Source organism: Dermacentor silvarum, chromosome 2 (genome assembly GCF_013339745.2).
Source record: "Dermacentor silvarum isolate Dsil-2018 chromosome 2, BIME_Dsil_1.4, whole genome shotgun sequence".
In the NCBI taxonomy this organism is placed as follows: domain Eukaryota; kingdom Metazoa; phylum Arthropoda; class Arachnida; order Ixodida; family Ixodidae; genus Dermacentor; species Dermacentor silvarum.
The window spans coordinates 109,267,386-109,291,652 of NC_051155.1; the positions used below are offsets into that span (position 1 = coordinate 109,267,386).

General features: G+C 46.1%; 1 protein-coding gene across 1 annotated transcript; it reads right to left on the reverse strand.

Moving 5' to 3' along the window:
- Positions 1-899: 899 nt before the first annotated feature.
- LOC119441683 (uncharacterized) lies at positions 900-6,040 on the reverse strand. The gene is made up of 4 exons (XM_037706279.2): positions 5,939-6,040; positions 5,135-5,191; positions 4,251-4,414; positions 900-1,621 (listed from the first exon to the last, which is right to left on the reverse strand). The coding sequence occupies exons 2-4, from the start codon at positions 5,184-5,186 to the stop codon at positions 1,295-1,297; spliced, it is 543 nt and encodes a 180-aa protein (XP_037562207.1). The 5' UTR covers positions 5,187-5,191; positions 5,939-6,040; the 3' UTR covers positions 900-1,294.
- Between the last annotated feature and the right edge of the window lie 18,227 nt (positions 6,041-24,267).

Below are 24,267 nucleotides of genomic sequence, written 5' to 3' on the forward strand. Positions count from 1 at the left end.
AAAAACACTGCAACTAAGAAATTAGAAACTGCCATGCTCGAGCTGGCTGCTTTAACATCCACCTTCTGAACGTTACGCGGCTCAGAGGTGATGGCAGCGTTAACAGGTGAGTGGTAGAGATAAGCAACAGAGGCTTAGATTACTGTTGTGAAAAAAAAAAACCAGGGAAGAGAGGGCCGGCGTTTTCGCAGGCATAGCTAATCTTACAAGACAGAACGGTTATGGGCACCGTTCACTGTTCACATGGCGCTACGACTTTTCATGTTTCGCCCCAGTATTGCCGATGCCGGCCGCTAGAGAGGCGATGAAAATGATACGCCATTCCGAACGACAACGGCTTCCTTATCGTCGCTCGTTTGATAGGTATGTCCTGCGCTTTGACAATATCAAGCTCACAATTGTTCCCGCTGCTCATAGCGATTGCGAGCGCGTGCTATCATATGCAGAGCATGCGCACTTTGATGTTTTCACAACTCCGACTGTCTTCTCTCGTGATAAGCGATCGAAAGTACCACGGCGAATGTATACAGCGTCTCTCTAGTTTTGCTGGTTTTGACACTGGCCGTCCCAAAGCTTCACTTGTAGTGGCGCATAGATCGCGCGTAAACTGCAATGCACGGTGCCTATAGGCAATGTTTTAGACAGCAATAAATATTCTTAGTATGGTCAAACCAGATGATATCAAGCAGGCTAGCTGACTCTTTGTAGCCACCTTGTTTCAAAGCGGATGCTATTAGAAATCAGAAACTTAATTATAATCATCATCATCATCGTCATCATCAATTCCAGTCCCTCCTCGTATCAAAGCAGATCATATTAAAGTGTGGAAGCTGCCCTAAAATACGAGAAAAGTGCCATTTTTATATCGAGTGTTTTTTTCATAGGTTTTTTATTTCGCTGTAGGCACACAAAGAGTTCCAAATAACGAGAGTACCGCCAACTTTATATTCCTTGATTAGTGCAACATCCATACAGACGATAATAATTATGGCCTTTTTTTCCAAGACTGGTGACAAAATATTCTGGATTTTGGAGATTTGTAACGCAACACCATTTTTATTGGCTAAATTGTCCCATAATAGGGCTCATAAATTATTACAGGGACAGGCTCTGCAAACAGCTCATAATGACGGCATGCAGTGCTATTTAGGAATACAAATGCAGCTGGCAGGAATGCAATGTCCGCAGCTCACTTGAACGTAAAAAAATGAGAGTTAACGTTCAAATATCACCTCTCTTTAATAAAGCAGGCGCAGCGATGCTTTGATGAACACATCACAATTGTTCGTTTTTTTCAAAGGGCTTCGACGACTCCCTGAACGAATTTCCTCTCATTTTCGTCTAGGAACCTACGGCCCCGACATGTGCAGAGCTGTGCTCCCTTTTGAATTAGGGCACCACCTACACGCTCCAACTCTTCAGCCAGGTCATGACGGAAATCCTTGTAAGTCTTGTCGTCTTCGAAGGCGTATGCGCCGAGCTTCTGCTCAAGGAACTTCTTCACGATGTCAGCTGCTTTGGAGGTGACCACGCCCTTCACACCTTTCTCAATGCCCTTTCCGACTTTCTTCACTGCGTTCTTTGCCTTCTTCCAGAGCTTCTTAATGAAATACTCTTCACCCTGCAAGACACATCAAATAATAAACAAAGGACCATGTATGTATTTCGGAATCACCGCATCTCCTCGCCCAAACATAAACAATCCGCACTTTGCGTCTCACGAATTCTGCATAAATTCCCAAGGAAACGACTTGCGGCTTCGCAAGTATTCCTCAAGAACCTTAATTTAGACGTCCTTTTCCAGGGACTTCTATCCAGTTCTTTTGCACACTTGTCTCGCGTTAAGCTACTTGCACACACTGCGTGACTGTGGTGCTTGCAGGAAGTGACAGTTGAACATTCCACCCAACAGAGTCGATTTCTCAATTCATGTTGGGTCAGCTATGCAGCATTTATTTTGTATAGTATCCGAAACCTCAAGTGTATGTGGTTGCTCGCTCACTGGTCATGGCTACGCAATGTCTTCATTTATTGAACGATTAGGCTCAATGACAGCTGAATAGCCAGCAGATATCACAGTGGCGAAATGAGCCTGGTAGTGACCAAACAACTGTCTATAAGGACGCGCGAACGTTATATCCTGACTTCACTTATAGCGCAGATCTTCATGCGAGTTTTACTTTGATATCCGTAGAAGGTATTTAGCGTGCTCAGAAATCATTGCAATTTGTGTAGCTGTCTTTTAAAAAAGTCTTTTTACAAGGTTACTTATTAAGTTTTGCCCCGCATCCGGCATTCTACACATATGCAATACTGCCATTTATTTTATGGTTTTCATATGCTTCTGAGGAAAGCTGAAGCGCTTCAACTACGTGCATCAAGTGAGCGCATTTCATTATTTCCGCAATGCTTAGGTGTATGCATCGGCGAGAAAGCCGCTAAAGCGTATAATGTACTGATGAGTTGCAGACCCTTCGCTATAACTTCTCATGGCAATGAGTGGAAGGCAATATTCCAAGGTGCAATGATAAACAAAGTTATGCTACTGTTATCTCAGCCATAAAACAAAATATAAATTTATAACCAAAATAAAATATAATGTGACGGGATTGTGCTTAGGCGACAAAAATAAAATGCTCTCTACTAAGGCGCTGCCCTTGACTTAGGGAACGTAATACGAAATGCTGTTTTCGTTAGCATTTCTTGTGCTTTCTCCATTGGCTTGTCAAAGCCGCATCCTCGTGCTATCACCAGGATTGGGCAGCAGTGAGAAAAATAATGGAAAATGAGTACTTAAAAAAACAAAGATCAGCTTGAAGATATGACCCTAGATATTGACTCTGTAGCGAGAATTTTTGCTCGAAATTCAATAATGAAACAGTCGACCCGGGGTGTCTGATCAATTAAACAAAGAACCACGGTCCTTTATCAGTAAAGAAATATCCGCCTGATTGACCTTATGGTGGATAAGTATATCCGTCTGATCAGAAACGCATCATTGCCAGTGCTGCGTTCGGTTCCCCCCTTCAAACCCATTTTTGAAGCACTTAACATAATACCCATAACAGAATTGTACAATAATGTGCTGCTTAAAAGATACAAATTTAGCATTAAGCAAAATGCCTTTCTTGTTAGCTATCGAATTTAAAACATAAAACGTACACATACGATTCCCGAGCCACTGATGATTCATTTATACCAAAAACACGTACGAATTATGGTCGACAAATGATTTCTTATCGACTACCCTCTCTACTAAATTCATGCAATGCCCTTTAATAGAGTGATTTTTGTTTTTGTTTGCTTTCGCGTGTAAATCAACCTTTGAGAGCAAGTTGTAAGATGCTTTTTTTCTTTTTTTTAGTTTTTTTGAGTTCTTTGTTGTTGCTGCAATAATGGCCACTTTATAGTTACTATCTATGCTCGTATAAGCCAAGTTTTTTGTAGGGGGCGTAGACCCTCGTCAAGCCTGTGAAAGGCTTTTTGTCTAAGTCCCCATCATCATCTTAATGATGTAAACAAAGTGTCTGTCTGTCTGTCTGTCTGTCTGTCTGTCTGTCTGTCTGTCTGTCTGTCTGTGTCTGTCTGTCTGTCTGTCTGTCTGTCTGTCTGTCTGTCTGTCTGTCTGTCTGTCTGTCTGTCTGTCTGTCTGTCTGTCTGTCTGTCTGTCTGTCAAATAACCACTGTGCTTTATCAGTATAGATATCTCCGCCAGCCCACAGACCATCACTGCGACAACGTCTTGCACTCAAAAGTGACACACCACGGCGATCACCTTTACCTCGAATGAGGCCTATATAACACGATGCTGTCTTCAACTAAATGGGAATAAAAAGGGAAAACCAGCAATAGAAAGATAAGCCTGATAAGATAAGCCTATGATCAGTTCTGTAGGCTTTCTGCGCGCAAATGTTGAGTTCCGTATCTGCTGTGGTAAATCACGGATAACCATAAAGATCTAAAACATATGACACCCATTATGGCAAGATCCCACTGACTCGGTAGAGGAAGAGTGATTGCGGAAAGGCGGTTGGAAAAATATGAACACGAGAAGCAAAAAACGGAAAGACACAAACACCCTTCAAAGGACCTTCTTCTACTTGTGTATCTCTATATGGTGGGCTTGTCATTCCGCAACATAAGTTCCTACCGACTTGCTCAACTCACATTTCTTTCGCTGTAAGCGTGATTGCACTGACCCCAACTTAAAGACAAAAGAAAAATGTTTCCAGCATAATGCCTCAGTTTACCTCATGTTCGGCTTGCTCTGACGGCTGCACGGTGTCCCGCAGTCCTTGAGAAATGGCTCGCAGCACTTCACCCACTTGGATAGCTTGCAAGCCCACACTACGCGACTCCTGGTCAATTACGACGTCCAATGCTGGCTCATTCTTCTCCAGCTCGGAAGACGAAGCTGCGCGCGGAAGTGCATACAATGATATCCAACTCATGTTTTTCTTTTTATCAGCATTACTCTTTGCCCACATGATGGTGCCTATAGTATTATTGCAAGCTAAAATGCAGCGCGATTCTTTCTGGCGTGAGTCAAGTATTGAACTTCTCTGGCTATGGCGCCGAATTTACGAGGCTTTGGGTTCGTAAGTGCCATTTTCTAGTGGTCGGCCGCCTTAGTTCATAATGTCTACAGCAAAAAGTATTGCTTGTGATTTGCTCTGACGAAGAATTTAGCGTAACATCTACTCGCGAAAATGGACTCTGAAAAAGAGTTTAGGCAGCCAATAATACAAATTACTTTCGAGCCGCCTACCGTATTTTCAGTATCCGACAACGAGTACCCTTCATCTATTGCACTTGATTTTGTATAATCTCCAAAGCCCCTGCAGAATATAAGTTACACAAGTACATATTGAAGTTTCCAGGAGGCGACAGATTCGTAGGACATTTCATTGAAGTAGTATTAATATTTATAAAACTTAAACCTGAATTATCTAAACTACGAAGGAAAATGGCACGCACGTTATCACGAGGCTGCATGCCCAAACTTTTTTTAACGTGCAGACAATTACAATAAGCGTATACTGTGTATTTCGGATCACAGGAGGTTAAGCACACCAAAGCCACTGGAAAAATGTTTCTCATAACTCCCCAATATAATATTGTGCAGGCAGCTCACCAGAGATAGCGGCGCATCCAATGAGGCACAACGCGATTATTATTTGCTTCATGGTGTCTGCAAAAAAAGAAGGAGAAGCACTGTTTTACACACTACTACTCCGAGAGATACAGCGAGTTACGCCACCGCGCACTATTTCCAGAAGCTCGGGTTGTATGAAATTATTTGCGTTTAACCAGCTTTTCTATATATCTTACCCATTGATTTCTTTAATAGTTTCCCGCGTATAATAATTAAGCGGCCGTAATAAAGAACGGAGGACTTTGAGATTTAAAGATGAGATAAAACATCGCGGCTCTCTACCAGGTAAAATTAAAAATGAAATCATGGGGTTTTACGTGCCAAAACCACGATGTGATTATGAGGCACGCCGTAGTGGGGCACTCTGGAAATTTGGACCACCTGGCGGTTTTTTAACGTGCACCTAAATCTAAGTACACGGGTGTTTTGGCATTTCGCCCCCATTGAAATGCGGCCGCCGTGGCCGAGATTCAATCCCGCAACCTCGTGCTCAGCAGCCCAACACCATAGCCATGGAGCCACCACGGCGGGTTCTCTACCAGGTACGCATATGGTTAGTTATTAAAAATTAAGTGCTTAAGATATGCAAACTCAATAAAATATTGTCTTGGAAAAGCGCTGGTTAAAGTGATTATGTCACTTTTCTTATCGAGCTGTTTTCTTAGCAAGAGAGAGAGAATGAACTTGAATGAGAAGGATCGCTCAGTGCCTTAAGCAGGTATGAGGGGTCAATGGTGAGGACCATAAAATAAACAAACATTTATTTAGAAAAACATTGCTTACCGTGCCTTGTAGGTCTTTCGGATTGGACAGTAGGCCTATACGCCACAGGCTCGTGCTCTGGCTCTCTTTGTAAGGGTCCTATATACCTACGCAGCCATTGCCACTATCTAGGTGGTATTAAGGAAAGGCAAAATAAACGATGATAACAGAAACAATGGGTTTGCCAATAACCTGTGTTTTCCGAGTCGTGATTGTTCACGGCTCGTATCAATTGTGCTTTTATCTATCGAAAAAAGAAACACATGCGGAATAGGGTTTTTTATCTCTATTCAGATGGGAAATCCCATTTACGCAGACTTTTTGCATGTTAAGCGCCTGTTCCAGGCATGCAATATTTTTCCGATGTGTACAATTCCAGAATGACAGTATGTTCGTGATATACTGATACCTTTTAACCTATTGAGATACACTCGACGTTGGGGTATACCCACCGGCCTTCTTTATTTCCCTATATTTTTGAGACAAGGACGTTGGTGATAAAGAGCCGTAATAGTAAACCATAATATCTCAAAAACTGCCGTGAAGATAAAGTGTCGTGTAGGTAAACAATTAAAAAAGGAACTGCATATTTCAGCGACTTTGCGGAATCACAGCCAGATTTCCAGCAATGCTACTTTTTTCGAGCAGGTAAATGAAGACTTTTAGTTCCCTGTAATAAAGAGTACATAATTAAGAAGACGAACAGGGAGCAAGCAGTAGTGGGGTGCTATCATCGATGTAGGGCGCGAGCGCGGATCGCGAGCTGTTGGCGCCGAGACCGTTGTTCTCCTGTTACTATGCTTTTTTTTTCTTTCTTGCTCTTGCCGGCCGCTGGCTGTCAATACATTCCTTTATCAAAGTGGTGGAGGTGCGGGATCCCCTTTAAACCTGGAGCTCCGAAGCCGGTCGTTGCTCACCGCCTTCCCAACAATGCGTGATGACGCCACCCAGCAAGGCGCAGCCCCATCTCCGTCGGTCATCAGTGTCAAGCGTGCTGCGCCAGCGCGATACCGCTTTCTTTAGCGGCACCGATGACCATGACGTAGAAGATAGGCTCGTCGTCGATTGAAAGGGTGAGCGACGCTACGAAACTACGCAACGTCCTGCTTTACCTAACAGACGTCGCAAACCTCTATTTTCGTAACTATGAATCTGACTTCGCCACTCGAACTACTTTCACGACGAGCTTCGCGGAAGTGTTCGGTCGCCCGCAGTGCGCAAGCTTCGCGCTGAGCAGCGTCGACGCAGGCGTGCTCAGCAGCAGGGCGAGAACTTCACGAGCTATATCGAAGACGTCGTTGACTTGTGTAAGCGCGTGAACCCTTCCATGATTGAGCAAGAGAGGATCAAGCACATCATGAAAGGCATAGACGACGGCGCCTTTCAGATGTTTCTGGCTAAGGACCCGCGCACTGTGTCTGAACTCATTACCCTGTGCCAGAGCTTCGACGAACTACGCAAGCAACGCGTCTTAGCTCGGCGGCAGACGTCAATAGACATAAGCGTATCTACTGAGGTGGGCAGGGCGATGGGAGGGCACTCCACCCACCCGCCCCTGTCAAAAACAGAGGGGCCAAGTATGAGATTTGCAGCCCCCCCCCCCCCCACACACACACACACGCTTTTGAAATTGGGCGCTTTCGGCTACACGCTGGAAAATCCGACAAAACAACACCTAAGGCGCAGTATTGCTTTTCTTACTTCATTAGCCACGTAAGTAGTGTTTTTTTTCTTTATTACCTATCCCCTTGATTGGGCAGCGAGGATTTTGTTCGTGCCTCACCGCGAAGAGCTGTAGCGCATGTTGAACGTGGTGCGCCATACAAGCTGGCACTGCGGAGATGGCACGCGCTGTGCAGTTCCCGCCATAGCAAATATCACGTTGCGCTTCTTGCATCATGCCCAGTTTTTTGGCACCATTTAACCATATATGGAAACACAGAAATCGCTTGCTATATTTAACCTTAGGGCGAGGGAAGGCACGCGGATAAAGTATTATAATCAGTCGAGCCCTACCATCGGCGTGCCTTACTGCATGATATTGCTGTATTATCGAAGACCAGAATTATTATATCTATACTAGTATGCAGGGTGTTCTCTTTTGTTTTGACAATGGAGATTTTTTTATTAAACGCCTATAAGCTCAGCGAACGTGGCGTTCCTGCATAGAATTTCCTAGGTGAGGTGGACACATTTTGCCGCTAATAACGTGAGCTTCGGAAGACCAGTTAACCAGAAAATATGAACTTTTTATTGGTGCCTTTGGGCCAGTTGTTTAAATGAGGAGTTTGCAAGGCAGTCACATTTTAAGTGCACCCTCGTTTTTTTAAAGAACTTGAAAATCGCACCTAATTCGAGATATTCATAATCGAATTTCAACTATTATTCCAGGCAATATCGATAGCGAACGCCTTGGGATTGCAGAAAAGGCGCCCCCGCTATCATATCGTACGAGAACGCCACGTGCCGACAAGCGCGAGGAAGTTTCAAAGTGAATGCTTGTGCCAGTCGCGGCAGCTACTGATATGGCAGGCTTTGCATGACAAGCACGTGCAGCTCTGTCTTTGGTCAGGATTTGCAGTGGCATGCAATCATTCAAACTTCGCCCCACAGTTTACGGGGCGTTGGCGTCTGGAGCGCTGCGGGACTTGCTCAGTCTCAATATTGCCTCGATTGAACTATGGAATTTGATGATGAATATCTCGAATTAGGTGCGATTTTCAACATCTTAAATAATGAGTGTGCACTGCCTCAAGATTTGCCATTTAGACAATGATGTGCCCTCCGGCACATAATTATATCATTTTAAAGTTATCTTCTGAAACTCATTATTTTGGCGAAGCTCGTTTCGTTGACATAATTCGTTGACATAATTATATCATTTTAAAGTTATCTTCTGAAACTCATATATTTTTGCGAAGCTGTTCCCCTCGGCGAGTAGCTCGTTTGCAAAAACGGCATGTTCGCTGCTCTCATTAGTTTTTTATAGAAAATTGGTGTTGCCTGAAAAAAAAAACACCCTGTATTTCCAGGGAATGTTGAGTTCAATTGTGTGATGACCACTTATCCTAGATATGTAGGTGAAAACAACCTTCAGGAATGTCTACAGGGGGGCGAGTTGGTGACCAATGATTTTGGCAGCGTTTGTCCAGTGTGGCCTTTCTAAGCTTTTGTGGCATGTTTTTGTTTTGCGTTTCATGGTACAGAAGAAAATTACGTCCTAGAATGTGCAGTACCATACAATACCATTAGAACACTGTCTCGAACTTCTTCTATCAGCAAGTTTGAACAGTGTAGTTTACTTATGTATTTGAAAATAATAAAAAATGTCATCAGGTATTTTCGTGTGATTGCTTTAACACCAGTGAGGCTTCATGACGGTATTTACTAAATACCTGCCTTTTCCCAAAGTTTATGCGTTATACGAGTACAAGGCATTCAGTTGATTTTCCCGGTTTCCTCTGTAAACTATGCGAGGCATGGTGTTTATATTTAATTTGAAATAGGAACCGTGTTCTGAGCGATAAGAAATAAATGTTTATTTTGTGTGGGTTCACTGCAGCCTAACTTACCCAAGCGTTTCTGGGTGTCATGCTATCTTTATTCAAAATGCTTCCCAGGCTACTAAATCAACTTAACGAGGTCGGAACGTCCAATTCCTTGAAAATAGGGAGAATGTTTAGTAAAATGCCGTAGCGGAGCTTTCAGGTACGTGGTGTAAATGTAGCGTTGTAAATAATTACTGTAACCTCCTTTTTTCCTCCCTACTTTGTTCGTCATACAAGGCTCAAAGTTTGTTTCTCCGGTGTCTTTGGTGAACTAAACAGCGCACCTGGTTTATATTCGAGGAAAATTACGGGCACGGTACGGATAATGTGTAAGCAGCGTTCGATATAGGTGGTTAAAATAAGCATTTTTACAGTAGAATACGTATACAAGTGTTCCGGAGCGTTGTTAGTGTGTTTTACGCGCGGCGAAAAACTTATACCACTGCCCTAGCATAATAGCAAATACAACCGCGCTCGAATTTTGAAATGTGTGCGATGGTCGATGCGTGTTCATCAAATACAGCTGTTGGAAAAAAAATCTTAAGCAAGCTTCCGAAAGTGTTAGGATGCCCTTATCAGTTATGTTTACCAAATTTTCAAGAGAAGTCTGCGATTCACACACTTTATATTTATAAGGAATAGGCGCAGCTTAGGTGGCATGTGTTGCGAAGTTTTAATGCTTGTGGACTTAATTCGAAGCGTTGCGAATAAGTATTTAACCCTCGTTTTCAGAGGGGGGGGGGGGGGCGAGGTTAATGCGTGGTATTTCAATTTGGTTCGCCTAGTGCTCTCAGTGATCTAGACGAGGCAGGTTCTTTATGTTTGGTGCACATGAGGGCTAGGTAATGGGTTATGTGTATGCAAAGTTCTTAATTGATGGGCAATTGAGGCGGTGGTAATAAATCACGTAAGTGTTGCTCTAGAGCGTTGTGAGTGTGTCTAACGAACGGCGCAGAATCTTACCCGTTGCCAGGCAGAACTACAAATGCTGCCAAGATAAGAATTTACGAAAATGGGTGGAACGCTGTGAAAATCTCTGTGCCAAGGTAAATGAGTTGCATCAAACATATTGATACGGAATAGCCGCCATAGTGTGGCTGCACTGAGGAGAAGGAAGACGACGGGTTGCCACTCGATAAAGCGTCGCCATTTTGGCCTTCGTTAGCTTCCCTGTGAATGAATTGTAAATAGCCTTGGGCATCAGCTACACCTAACGTTATTTGGTGGAGGCGGACGTTCTCTGGACCCGTCATGGAGCTTCGCAGCTAGACGTAACAATGTGTTCTGTAAAAAAAATGTCTTATTCAAGTTTTAGAACGTGCGACATGGCCGCTATCAGCTATACTTCCCATTGTCCGACATAGCTGTATGCTAGAACATGTTCATATTTTGTGGAAATGGAAGGGTTGGTCATAGTAAGTGCCATGTCTGACAAAATATTTACGTTCCTGTTCCAGTTAGATGCGTTGCAAATATTTAATGCACCGTTGGTTTCACAGCGAAAGCTGTATATGGCTAGGCGAAACGAGAAACCGTTGGTCCCATGTTTCTCTAAACGTCTCCATTGGCTGCGCTGTCAGTTAGGTCGTTCTCTACGTCGCACCCAAGCGCGCGCGCCATTAGAAGCGCCGTTAGTGACGTCGTTGTCTGCGTCGTACCTGTTCTGCCCACAACGCCGGCTCCTCGGCTCGCCGTCGTCGCATGCGTTCGATATTTCGAGTTAGCTAGGCGTTGTGGTTAGCAGCGTCCACCCGCCATTGGCGCTTGCGTTCCACTTCGCGATTTCAACGTGCACGTTTCGTCGCAGCCGAAGCGCCACACGAGAAACTCTCGCCGCATGCGGGCGTTGGCCCCGGCGAACGCGTTCCCGCCATTGCCACGCTAACGCTGCTCTGCCCGGAACGCCTCTTCCTCGGCTCGCCGTTGTCGCATGCGTTCGATATTTGCAGTTAGCTCGGCGTCATGGTTAGGAGCATCCGCCCCCCATTGGCGCTTGCGTTCCACTAGAAACACAAACATGTAACCAATAATTGAGAAACGCTTCAATACAGCGTCGGGATTAACCGACTGCTAAACACCGGGGTCGCACGTTTCAGCTTCGCTCGTTAACCATCTGTAGGAAGTGCTTGGGCGTTTTATTTTTCTATTTTATGCGCCATAGGACGTTCATATTTGGTTGCTGCGAGATCCTCGGTGAACTAATCAATGCAGCTTGGTTATATTTAGAGAAAATAAGAGGTGCGTCATGGGGAATGTTTAGGCTACGTTCAAAGTGAGGGGACTAATTACGACATTTGCCTGCAGTATATTGCACATGCAAGCAGTATGAAGCCTTATCAATGTCTTTTGCGCACAAATCAGAATTTATCACAATGCTCCGGGAGAAATGGAAACTAAACCAAGATCAAATCTATCAAATCTAGCAAAATAAATCTGTGACTTAGGTATCTTTTGCGGCACTCGCACCTCGGCGTTGGTGTTATTTAGGTTAACCTTGTGTGTGTATGTTTTGAAAGAACGACACAGACACAGAGAACCATCGTCTGTAGGTACTCTTCTTGTGGGTAGGCTGTGCTTGGCCCGGTGGCTTCCTCGTCGACCACCTCCATGGCGAACGCAACGCACGAACCGCAACGCACGAAAGCGAGCGAACGTGTTTCCCCTGGCACGGTGTGCGGGCGAGGAGCGAAGGATGGCGAGGAGCGCACGCCACGTGGCGAGGCGTAGCCCCCTAGCGAGCGGCACAGAAAGCACACCTTACGCGCCCTCTCCGGTCCTGACGTGAGAGCATGTAACGAGTGCGTGCGCGCAGCTGTTACGAGTCAGCGAGCGAGCAGGTGCGCGCCGAGAGAGGAGAAGCGAGAGCGGAGGGAGTGACGTCACATCCGCTCTGCTAGGCAGATGTTCAGTCTATGCGAGGCAACTGTTTTCTATTAATTAGTCGGTTAAATATCATGCCACCTTCTTGTGACGTCACACACATTTCTAGCGCGAAATCCATTTCTAGCGCTTTTAGTTCCGGGTGTCCAGGAATTTCGCCAAAGTCGTGCTCACGTGGTGGGTCTCTTAATTCTGCGATTCTGTGCTATGGTGTGCGGTAAGCAGTGATTTCTAATAGTTTCTGATTATTACAGACCTTTCAGTAACTCAACTTGTAACTAAACTTATGCTGTGATATCATATCTCTAATGAAGCCCATGAATTTTGTACTGCACTTTTTTCTATTTTTTCTGATTTATTTGAACTTAGTCCCCGGTCGTCTCAGGAGGTGAACCGGAAGTTCTGCGCAAGACAGAAGAGTGTCAATCGATCCACGTGCCACTAATAGTAGGGGGAAGCTATGGTTAATGTTCTGGCGAAATGAAATGTACGTGTGTTGATGAATTATTGACTTTTAAGAATTCGTAAAATAAGTGCTGGAAAGCGTCACATGCGGGCAAGGTTTTAACGGAACCGTCATATGCGGGCATTCTACAAGGACGGAAACATCTGCTGATGTTTTTTTTTTCCTTTTGAATATTGCAAGTCTTAATGTTTATTATACTATGTCGCGTATAACCTCGACAATACTTCAACTTAACTAGCGACAAAATTGTGCTGTAGACTTATACATCAAGTAGTATTCTTTATTTAATTAATGAAATTATAGCAAATGAATATTTTTACATGCACTGTACTGCTGCTACTGTGCGGGGCCAGGGACTTCGGTGAGGCACTTATTGCCTTTTGTCACTGTACGATCTTGAGAGTTGATATAATTTCAGAGGAATATGTTGAAATCATTCCTTTTCATCATGGTTCACCAATTGCGTTAGACTGATAATCACATCTATGTCTAGTAACTACATAATTAACTGACAAAGGTAATATCAAGCCCTTTCTCTTAATCCAATAGGGATTAGCAAGATATATATACATATTTATTTAATTATTTATTTATTTATTTATTTAATTATATAGATATATATGTGTGTAGAGATAGAGAGAGGGTGTCGGACGGTTTGGGGTTTCCCCCCACTCGAGAAATAGTTGGTATGCTATACTGTCAACAGATGATTTCCCCGCCGTGTAGTTTTTCGGCGACCACACTGATCTGTCACAGAAAAAGGAGCTTGTGCGTTAAGAAGTTTCTCGGCAGGTTTCGCTTTTCCCAGCCACGCAAGTGTCTACGCACTATCTTATTCCAACCATCCGACAGGTGATACAGAAGCAGGTCACCGAGGCATTGCCGTCTGCCTCTCAGCCGACTGCTGTCACCACGCCGCTATCATATGCGGTGCCATCTACCTCTCCGCCGACTCCGGTCGCCTCGCCTATGACGTATGTGAATGCCGTCATGAAGCCACGTCCTCTGCCAGTATTAACCCCTCAACCTCCAATTCGACCGCCAGCGACGCCGCTTTTCAGGGCAGAGCCACCGTACGCAAATCCTAGGCGCACTGCAGACAACCAAACGATCTGCTACGCTTGCGGAATTCCGTGTAATGTTGCGCACTTCTGTCGCCGGTGCTTCGCGGCAACCACAAGTGCACCTGGATATGCTGATTAGTCCATCCAAACTCCCTATCGCACTCAGCCAGAACAAGAACCTGAAACATACGCCCGTGAACCCCGGCCCACTTCTGATGTCCAACCTTTCTTTTCTTGTCGCTCACGCTCACCATGCCACCATTCTCTTTGACTTATGAGTCACCGGTCCACTGCTCCTGAGGCTGAAAACTGACTAGTGCAGCTTCTGAGGCACAAGCCGCGCCGTCGTCCACCGGTCTAAGTGCTCGCTTATCCCCTGCAAATGTTATCAAAGTGTTTGTTGAAGGTGTACGAACTCTTGTGCTTGTGGACACTGGCGCCGCTATTTCTTTATTGAGCCATAATTTTTGCCGCTCCATCCGTAAAGTGACGACGCCACCTTCACGGTTTTCTCTTCGTACTGCGACCGCGCAATATATTTAACGCCGTTGCAGCATGTACGGCCCGGGTGCTCATACAAGACGTGATCTACAGCATTGAGTTTCATGTGCTGGCTTCGTGTTCCCATGACTTGATCCACGGGTGGGATTTTTTGTCCCGTAATCACGCCGTTATCGACTGCACTCGTGCTCAGGTAGAACTCTCTGTGTTTCTTGAGACGCCTTTCTTCCATGTGGCTGGTCCTGGGGATAGAAAGCTTGTCACCGCCGATACTAACCTGCCACCTCAGAGTGCCGTCATTGTTCCCGTTTCCTGTGCCGCGCCCTTTCCGTTGCCATCGTTCTGTTCACGCCATCTGACCTGTTTCGTCGCCGCCAGAATACGTCACTGCCATTTGCTATCCTCCATTTCATCAGGATAATCCCGGACTACTTGTCTGCAACCCCAACTCAGGCCCTCTGATCTCGTACCGTAATGAAAGGCTTGGCCACGTTCAGCCTGTATACACGCTCATTTTATCGTACCCGTTGGTCCTTCCGAGCCTGAGACAAAACATCAGCTGAACGCCCTGACTCCTCACCTTGCACCCGACACCGTGCTCTCGGATTCTTTTCACCGTTCCATCGACAGCCACCTCACTCCGGCTGAACGGACGCAGCTTCTTGCCCTTCTACACGAGTTCCGCACTTCGTTTGGCTTACCACAAGCGCCACTAGGCTCAACTAATGCGATTGCCTACAAGATGCCCATTTTCTTTCTTCCCTCGACTGACGATCGGCAACTTGGCAAGTTCTTATGGCGGAATGTGATCGTCCAAAGAGGGCGTTCGTTACACCGAATGACCTGCATGGGTTTACAGTTATGCATTCACACATTGCAATGCGCCACCAACAGTTGAGCGGATGACGGACGGCATTTTACGCGGTCTGAAATGGAAGATACGTCGCTGCTATCTTAATGACGTCGTCGTGTTGTTCCCTGATTTCGCAACACATGTCGCCCGCTCACGCACAATTATCAGCTGCCTTACAAATGCACACCTTTAAATCAATCTGAAGAAATATCACTGTGGAGCTCGCCGGCTTACCATTCTTGGCCACGTCGAATCCAAGGGTGGAATTCTCCTTGACCTGGACAAACTGCGTGCTGTTGCCGAGTTTTTGAAGCCTTCTACCATCAAAGAACTTAAAAGTTTTCTGGGCTTGTCCTCCTATTTTCGTCGCCTCGGAATTTCACCTCAATCCTAGCACCGCTTACTAAGCTTCTCGCCGATCCCAGTGACATGTCTCTTTACACCGCCCAGTGACGACGCCTTTTCGATAGTGCGTCGCCTATATGCTTCGCCACCCGGGATACACTATTATGACCCTGCTGCGCGAACTGAAATGCAAACAGAAGCCAGTGGTGTCAGTCTATGAGCAGTTCTCGCGCAACGCAAGCCCGGCTTTTCTGAGTATGCTGTGGTCTATGCAAGCCGCGCCCTCACCAAGGCGGAAGCGAATGATTCAGTCACTGAAAATGAGTTCCTGACAATTGTATGGGCATGAGGAAAATTTTTCCTGTATTTGCATGGCAGGCTTTTCGATGTTGTAGCAGGCCATCACGCACTCTGCTGGCTGGCTTCCCTATAGAATCTCTCTTGGAGCCTCGGTTGTTGGGCTCTTCGTATACAAGAATTTGACGTTCGCGTCGCTGACTGTTCCAGGCGCAAGCGCTCTCACGCGGATGCGCTCTCTCGGTTGCCCGTGAAATCCGACGAAGTTCCACCTTAAGCGTTCAAATTTTCCCTGTACCCTCTCAAGACATCGCAGACATGCCGTCGGAACAGCGCAAGGACCCCTGGCTCGCAACCCTCTTGAAAGTTCTCTGCGCCTCTTCACCCACTATACAACCCCGTGCCCTTCGCCGCCAAGCCATGCATTTCGCAATACGTGATGCACTTTTATACCACCGCAACTACCAGGGGGACGAACGTAAATGGCTGCTTGTCACATCCAAGCACTTGCGATTCGATGTGTGTGCATACTTTCATGCTGACGAACTACATGGCCATGCTGGCCGGCGGAAACGTCCCATATTGGTGTGGGATGTACCCACTTGTACGTAAATATATTCAGTCCTGTCCCGCATGTCAAAAACGCAAGACGTTTCACCGTACACTCGGTCAGCTGCAGCCGTTAGCATGTCTCGCCTACCCTACCGAACGTAATGCAATCGGCCTTTAAGGACCGCTTCCGTGCTCTGCTGGTGGCAATCACTGGATAATTGTCGCGATGGACCATCTCACGCTATAGGCAGAAAAAGCTCTACTCCCTGCAGCTGGTGCTGGTGACGTCGCTTCCTTCATATTGCGCCATTTCATTCTCCGTCATGGTGCAACACGGGAGCTGCTGAGCGAAAGATGTCGCGTGTTTTAGTCCACCATCATATAAGAGCTCCTCCGCTCGTGTCGTATTGTTCACCGTACATCTACTGCCTACCACCATCAAACCAATGACCTCGCGGAACGTTTCAACGACACGCTGCGGGACATGCTCACGATGTAGATTGAGTCTGACCATTCCAATTGGGGCATCGTTCTCCCTCTCGTGACTTATGAACACAACAACGCGACGCAGTCTACGACAGGCTTTTCAGTCGACGCGGTACACCATGCAGAAGAGTGTCGGCAGCTAGCCCGATCTTTCATGTCCGACAGCGAAGCCCTCTAAAACGTCGCTGTGACAACGATTGGCTTGAACCAGCTCACGTTGCCTGATATTTGTCCTACCAGCAGAAACACAGTACACGTTTGTGCATACATCAGTCAGAGCAAAATATTGTGCTTCAGTTCTTGCAGTACCATGTAGAAATGTTAGCTGGCTCGATATAATAGAACAGCAATACCTTTCATATGACACCAGGGCCGGTATTTTGTATTTTTTATTCTATGCTAGTCTTATCATCCATCGCTCACGTCCGGCTGATACCGCTGATAACGGGAGCTAACCATCGCTCTGACCACGGATCAAGCGCGAAAAGCATGGCGATTCTCGGCGGGTGCTACAAGTACTTGCCGAATATATTAACTCAGCCCAGAGCTCATAATTTTTACTTATTTATTTTACTTATTTGAAATACCTTATGGGCCGCAAATAAGGGCTTGCGCAATTATTTGTAGAATATGTTTTCAATGACTTCTTTGAATTCGGCAGTGGTGGAGTGGTGCACAGCGTCACTGGAAAGACTATTCTAATCCGTTGAAGTCCGCACGAACAATGACAATTGTTGTGTACATGTACGCAACAACGAGGTATACTTGTATACTAAAGGAGGTATACTTGTCTGTAATTGCTGAAGCGGGGAAGGGAGGGGAGATTGAAAGATGGTTTGCTGGTTTTGTGGCAGTGGTCGGAACTGCTGCGAGATAAAATATATGAAAAAAGCAAAGACAAGCTACTCTGCGACAGTATGAAAGATCGGGAAGCTTACCACGTGATTTCATGGCGCCAGCGCTTGAATGATAGGAATAGTCAGAGAAGATGACTGGACCGACGTGGTTTTGAACGTATCAGCAACTTGTTTCCAACATTGTGATTCTGTATTGTGAAGCCTGTCATAAAGGACACGTAATCACAATAATTCAGCTTACACGACTTCGTTTTCCGCAGTGAATGATGTTGGTTCAAAAACCCGCCGCGATGGCTCAGTCAGCTAAGGCGGTTCGCTGCTGAGCACGAGATCGCGGGATCGAATCCCGGCCGAAATGCAAAAACGCCCGTGTGCTTGCGTTGTAGTGCACGTTAAAGAACCCCAGGTGGTCAATATTAATCCGGAGCCCTCTACTATGGCATGCCTCATAATCAGAACTGGTTGTGGCACCTAAAACCCCAGAAAGAAAGAAGAAGTTGGTGCAAAATGAAGACTAGCGCTCTCTAATGGCATTTGTTTGAAATCCGGGTTTTCACAGGCAGATGTAACCGCCTTTGTTTCGCGTTGCTGCTCGAGCTACTCCTCTGGGGAAAGGGTCATCTGTAACGAGGATCGCGGCCATGAGGTGTTCGGTGCGGCATTTATAAGGGCAGCGCCGCTCCTCTTCCTGGCTTCGCTGTACACCATCCGGGGACGAGCTGATGAGTAGCGAGTGGTGATTGAGGCGTGCCTCTCTCGGTAGCTCGTGGACCCGCTTATAAAGAAGCCTAGAGCCGGCTACGCCATTACAGACGACATTATCGCTTTGTGGCAGCTGGGGTGGCGGCACCGTACTGACTCCGAAGCTCGCATTTATCCCCACAAGTAAAACGTTATGCGTGCTTAGGCGAAGTAACCTGAAATGTGCATCACCCCGTGGGGGATGCGAAAGACTTAAGAGATTTAGGAATATAACCGGGCTCATGAGATGAGATCATTCATGGGGTAGGTCCGATCCCAGGCTAACGTCATAGAGAAACTTTACTCACTATAGAGCTTAACGTGTGAAGCTGCCATAGTGAGCTACTTTCCCTATGCCCACTTCCCTAAGTACGCCTAGAGCAGTCATTTAAATATATTATTTACTCTGTTTTTCTTTCGCGTTGGCGAAGATGATTCGGAGGTTGCTAATTGTTGACTGGTCGGCCTGTGCTATCTAGAGGAAGAATTTAGATTTTAACTAGTCATTCGAATTCAGCGAATACGGCAAATACTTCTACGTGAACTGAAATGTGATGATGCATACGCATAGAATAATTGCAGAAATTGGGCATGGGGAAAGTCCTAAACATTGTCTTTGCTCTCCTCCTCAAGCACCCTGCCGTAGTGGCTACGACGTTTCGCTGCTAAGCACGAGGGCTCGGGATCAGAACCGGTTCACAGCTACCGCATTTCAATAGGGGCAAAATGCAAAAACACCTGTGCATCATGTATTGGGTTCAAGGATCGCCGGTGGTCGAAAGTTTCCGCAGTCCCCTCTGCAGCGTGCCTCATAATCATATCCTGGTTTACCCTGTAAAACCTAGCAATTATTATGTTTTTCTTTTGAGGCTATCTGCCGTGCCCTCTGCATGATCCTACAATAAGGAGTTGGGCAAAACATATTAGAAGCGACCGTGTATTCTCTGCGATGCAACTCTTTTTCTGAGGAAACGTTTCCTGGCGAGTTGGAAGGCACCGGGCACGGCCACTGGGTAACAAGAGAAGGTTTAGATTTTCTGACTCCGTTCTGCTGTCGTGTGTATAATATTCGACGAATTCTACGAGCTGTAGGCTCGAAGCTATATTCGCTGAGGTCTAACGCGTCCGCACATACTTATAGTTCATGTGTGAATACACAGCAAGTATATGGTGTGCGCATGTGTCTTCGCGTGCTGTTATGCAGGGCGCACCTAAAAATTAGTGCGCCTTTCGAGGCTTATCACGCCCCCCCCCCCCAAAAAAAAATGAAATTGTAATATGTTTTGCATGCATATCGTTTTCTTTTTTGTTTCACGTGCACTTCCTGTCTACTTACGTCATAAGTTGCATGTGCATGCGGTAATGCGACATATCATTGCTAAAAAAAGTTGCAGTGGCTTAGCTCGGCTATGCAAGGATATACGTAGCGTTAGCAAAGGTTCAGCTGATTATTCTTAGCTTTCCTGGTTGTCTAGATTGTCAAGGATTAGCTTGATTGTCATGCTTACTGCTGCTCCAATGACACACACGCGGTATACGTATTATGTTTTGTTGTTGCTGCAGGGGTGGTCGGGCACGTCGCTCAGCCTCCTGGCGACGCCGCTTTGCTAGACGTTCGTCCCTTTGCTCCAGTGTCTCCGCAGCACGTTTAGCCTTCTTCTGTTCATTCCTCCTACGCTCAACCGCTAATTGCCAGGCAACTACTTCGGGATCCGATGAGTCAAGCTTCTCCGTTCTTCTGCGCTGTTGAGCACCATTTGCGCTCTCCTTCTCCATGGCTATACCACACTGGCAAACGCCAGTCAGAAGCGCAGCGGCTCCAGCGCAGTGTCAGACGGCGACTGCACAGCGAGCGTGCGCCGGCGCCAGTGCGTCTACCACGGCTACGACGTCACTCCTCTGGAATGCGCAGACCGGCGGCGGTGAGTCGCGCGCGGCGGCGGCGGAGTGCGCGAGAGGTGCCGGCTCCGGTGGCACCGGTGCGCAAGCCGTGTGACATCACTGATCCTTGCGCATGCGCAGCACGGCTCTTGATGTGCCGCGCGAAACGGGCTTGGCTAGGCCAGTGTAGCTAACGCTACAAAAATTGTCGCAGTTTCACACGAAAGGCGAAGCATCAATTGCGATAGCAAATTAGTAGAGAGCTATACAGAGTATGGATAGTAGTTTTATTAATTGTATAAACTTGGACATGCAGCAGCACCAGCAACGCGCAGAACTGTTGTCGACGCCATCGGCGTTTTGCCCGTGTTCGCACTGAACGCGCGCGGCGTTGGTGACTGTTGCCGGTGCCTCTGGGGGCGGCTCGGAGGTTTTCGACGAGATCAGAACGGGACACTCGTCGAGCAGCGTGGGAAGTCTTCACCACGTTCTTGCCTCGCAATGTGTTTGCTATAAATAGGCATATGGCGCCGCAGCTAAACGTCGCCTCCCCTCCCTCCCTCCCTCCCGTCCCTCCACGGCCTTTCGCGCGACGGAAGAAGTCGTGTTTGCTCTCTCTCTCTCTCTCTCTCTATATATATATATATAGGTTAGGAAATTCGCAGGCGCAAGTTGGAATACGCTAGCGCAAGACAGGGGTAATTGGAGATCGCAGGGAGAGGCCTTCGTCCTGCAGTGGACATAAATATAGGCTGATGATGATGATGATGATGATATATATATATATATATATATGGTGATTGTAAAGGAGGAAAGAGACGCTTAATTCTGCAGCCCTTCAGGGAGCACGGGGCAAAACTCGCGTGTGCTCTCCGCCGTGCGTTCGCTCCCCTTGAAAGCGTGCGTCCCTAGCGCGCTCTCACTCGCACATACAGCATATGGCGCGCGGCGACGATTTCATCGCTGTTGACATCATACAGAACCTCACGGTGACGGCGCCGACGATGCCGACGGCAGAAACCCGCTTTGAGTGTTCATATAATTACTATCGCAATAAAAAATCCGTGAGGTAAAGGCACAAAATAAAACGCGTTCCAAGTTCTAGTAAGTACGAAGAGTTTCAACGAAGGAAAAGAGAATACTAACAAGTATCAGCGGCATTGCTTTCTGTTTTATTGTACTGATTAGACGATCAGTTGACAAGAAACATCGTATTTCCAAGAGAAACCGGCGGCTGTAGAATGTACGCACCTGCGCTACCTGATCAGTCAGTGCTCTACCAAACACATCCGTTTGGAAAGGATGTCGCACCAGACCAGTTCTCATTATTCACGCAGTCGAGGACAGTGCAGGCATAGTGTTACAAGAAGTGCTAGACGGGAAGCACCCCAGTTCCTAGAATGTGGCCAGTTTTCTTCAGTCGCTACAGTGGAAACTCCATGTGTCTTCCGACATTATCCAGCGCCTTTTTCATATCTTCTCCTAGCTTCTTCACGGCGTCGAGCAGTTTCTCAACAAAGTATTGCTCGATCTGGAAACATCAGAATTAATTATGTATAGTGAAGGAATTGCTAGTCACTTGTAAATAAAAAAAATTACCTCATATGAAGGTAGGTTTGCTTCAACGTAGCATGAAGAAAAAATACATCATTGTAACTAAGTTTTACTGCACCACAGAAATTGCACGAGCATCATGATAGTCTGAATGGTCTACGCCAGATGCTGCCGGTCACTCATCAGTTGCTATGAAATGTTTATATGCTTTACCCTGGCACATTTCTGTCGTATCATTTGATTACGGAGGCCATGGTTTCTGTAGGCGAATTATTTGTTGCAATTGTCACCTGCAGCGCATCACGTTTGAAGACCGTAGAAAATATTATCGTTTGCATGAAAATATCTTAGCCAAAGGATGGCTTGCCCCTTATGTAGACGTGAAGGGAACTCTACTTTGCAGCGCTGCTATCTTTATTAGTTTCATTGCCTTTTTCCCTCTAATAAATTTAGTGTTATCGTTTATTCCTCAATTTATTGCTGTATAACACACAGAAAGGGAGTAGCCACTGTACTATTTGCCTGTATTTCTCCCCAGAAAGCACTATATTATAGAACAGAATGGAAAAAATGCCGCTTGTAGCTACAGACTGCGTAATAGAATGTGCATTCATGTTGCTCCTGTTGACACATTTCCAGCAGCCGTGCGGCAAAGTATTTTGTAAAATACAATCTTCCCTTCAGATTCTTTCAATATGAAGTTACCGTACTGTGTCCACAAAGCAGCAGAGAAAGAAGTGGCACAGTAAGAAAATTCAGGTGGAACATGCACTGCCATACGAAACATTTTTGAGTGTTCGATATTCATTTCCTTGCTACGCTGCTGCTCGCACTGAACCGTGATCTTTCACTCTCGCTCCGAAGCTTCGGCATTAAAAACATTTGAAACATCAGAAGAATTAACATGACTCTGCATAACAGAATGAATTTAATAACTGACGTGGGAAAAAACCACACGAGAGCTGATAAAATTGAAGAAGCGAACTTAGGTTCAAGTTATTATCGGAACTCTACATGCGAAAAAAAAATTCAGCACAGGCTGTATTCGTTGTGGCACAAGATTGCATCCACTCATTTTCTAGATCTTTTAATCTATTAACGAAGAACTTGCTCACTCTGGAGAGGTGATGTCAAAGTGAATGGTTATTTAAACTCATAAACTATATTAGGTGATTTTATTATTCGACCTCGGGCTGCGAAATGCCTTTTTACTCATTTCCTTCTGCCCCCCCCCCCCCCCAAAAAAAAAAAAAAACACACGTCCGTGTAGTACATCTACTAGTCCAGTTGAAAGGTTCTTTATGCTACATGCATCAGGTGCGACTGGAGCAATTTATTAGGCACCGAAATTTTGCTTGATTACTTCTGCTTTGAGCCACTAAAACGCAATTAAGCTGCGAGCATGCATTTTCTGCTCACGGCATGTAGAGGTGCTGGTCTTCTTTTTTAAATTATGGGTTTTTACGTGCCAAAACCACGATCTGATTATGAGGTACGCCGTAGTGGAGGACTCCGAAAATTTGGACCACCTGGGGTTCTTTAACGTGCACCTAAATCTAAGTACACGGGTGTTTTCGCATTTCGCCCCCATCGAAATGCGGCCGCCGTGGCCGGGATTCGATCCCGCAACCTCGTGCTCAGCAGACCAACACCATAGCCACTGAGCAACCATGGCGGGTAGGTGCTGGTCTTCTACAATTCTACAACTTCACCACTGCAACTGACGTAGCTAGGCTTGCTTTGGATACTGATCAGCTAATTAGGTCTGTCACGTAACGCCAAGTATATGTGCATAACGCCAAATTATGTGCTGATGGAATGATAGTGACTCTTGAGTAGCAGAGGCTTTGTCGAAAACTGTAAAGGTTACACCGACAGTGGCAGGGCTATCTTAAGCGTACATGAACACCAACCCGTCTCACGGTTATCGAGTCACTCATGACTAGGAGAATTTCGAAACGTGTTTTGCAGTCAGAGCAGGTGAAGACATAAAGCTCCAAGTATTAGGTACTCAATTAAGAACGAAGGATTAAGTACTGGACACTATTTACAAAGTATATTTACAAAGGATAGCTGCAGCGCTGCTCTGTTCAGCCGACAGCTCGAGAGAAAGGAGCAGTTCGTCTTCTTCGTCGGGGCGTCCACGCGCTTCGTGCAGAAGAAACACGCAATATGCGTGTATTATCCCCGGCTGCAGAAGCACCGTCCCAGTGCGTGTAAATATCGGTGGGAATAGGAGGGTAATACGGTTTTAGGCGTGCGACATGCACAACGTCAGTGGAAGTCAGGGCAGATGAGGCACTGGTACTGACTGGGGCGATTTCA

What these genes read in the sequence shown, in the direction of transcription:
- LOC119441683 (XM_037706279.2), bottom strand. Translation starts at nt 5,186, where the DNA reads ATGAAGCAAATAATAATCGCGTTGTGCCTCATTGGATGCGCCGCTATC. An exon ending in TGGATGCGCCGCTATCTCTG is followed by an intron (nt 4,415 to 5,134) that starts GTGAGCTGCCTG and finishes TTCCGCGCGCAG; the next exon opens with CTTCGTCTTCCGAGCTGGAG. An exon ending in CAGAGCAAGCCGAACATGAG is followed by an intron (nt 1,622 to 4,250) that starts GTAAACTGAGGC and finishes TGTGTCTTGCAG; the next exon opens with GGTGAAGAGTATTTCATTAA.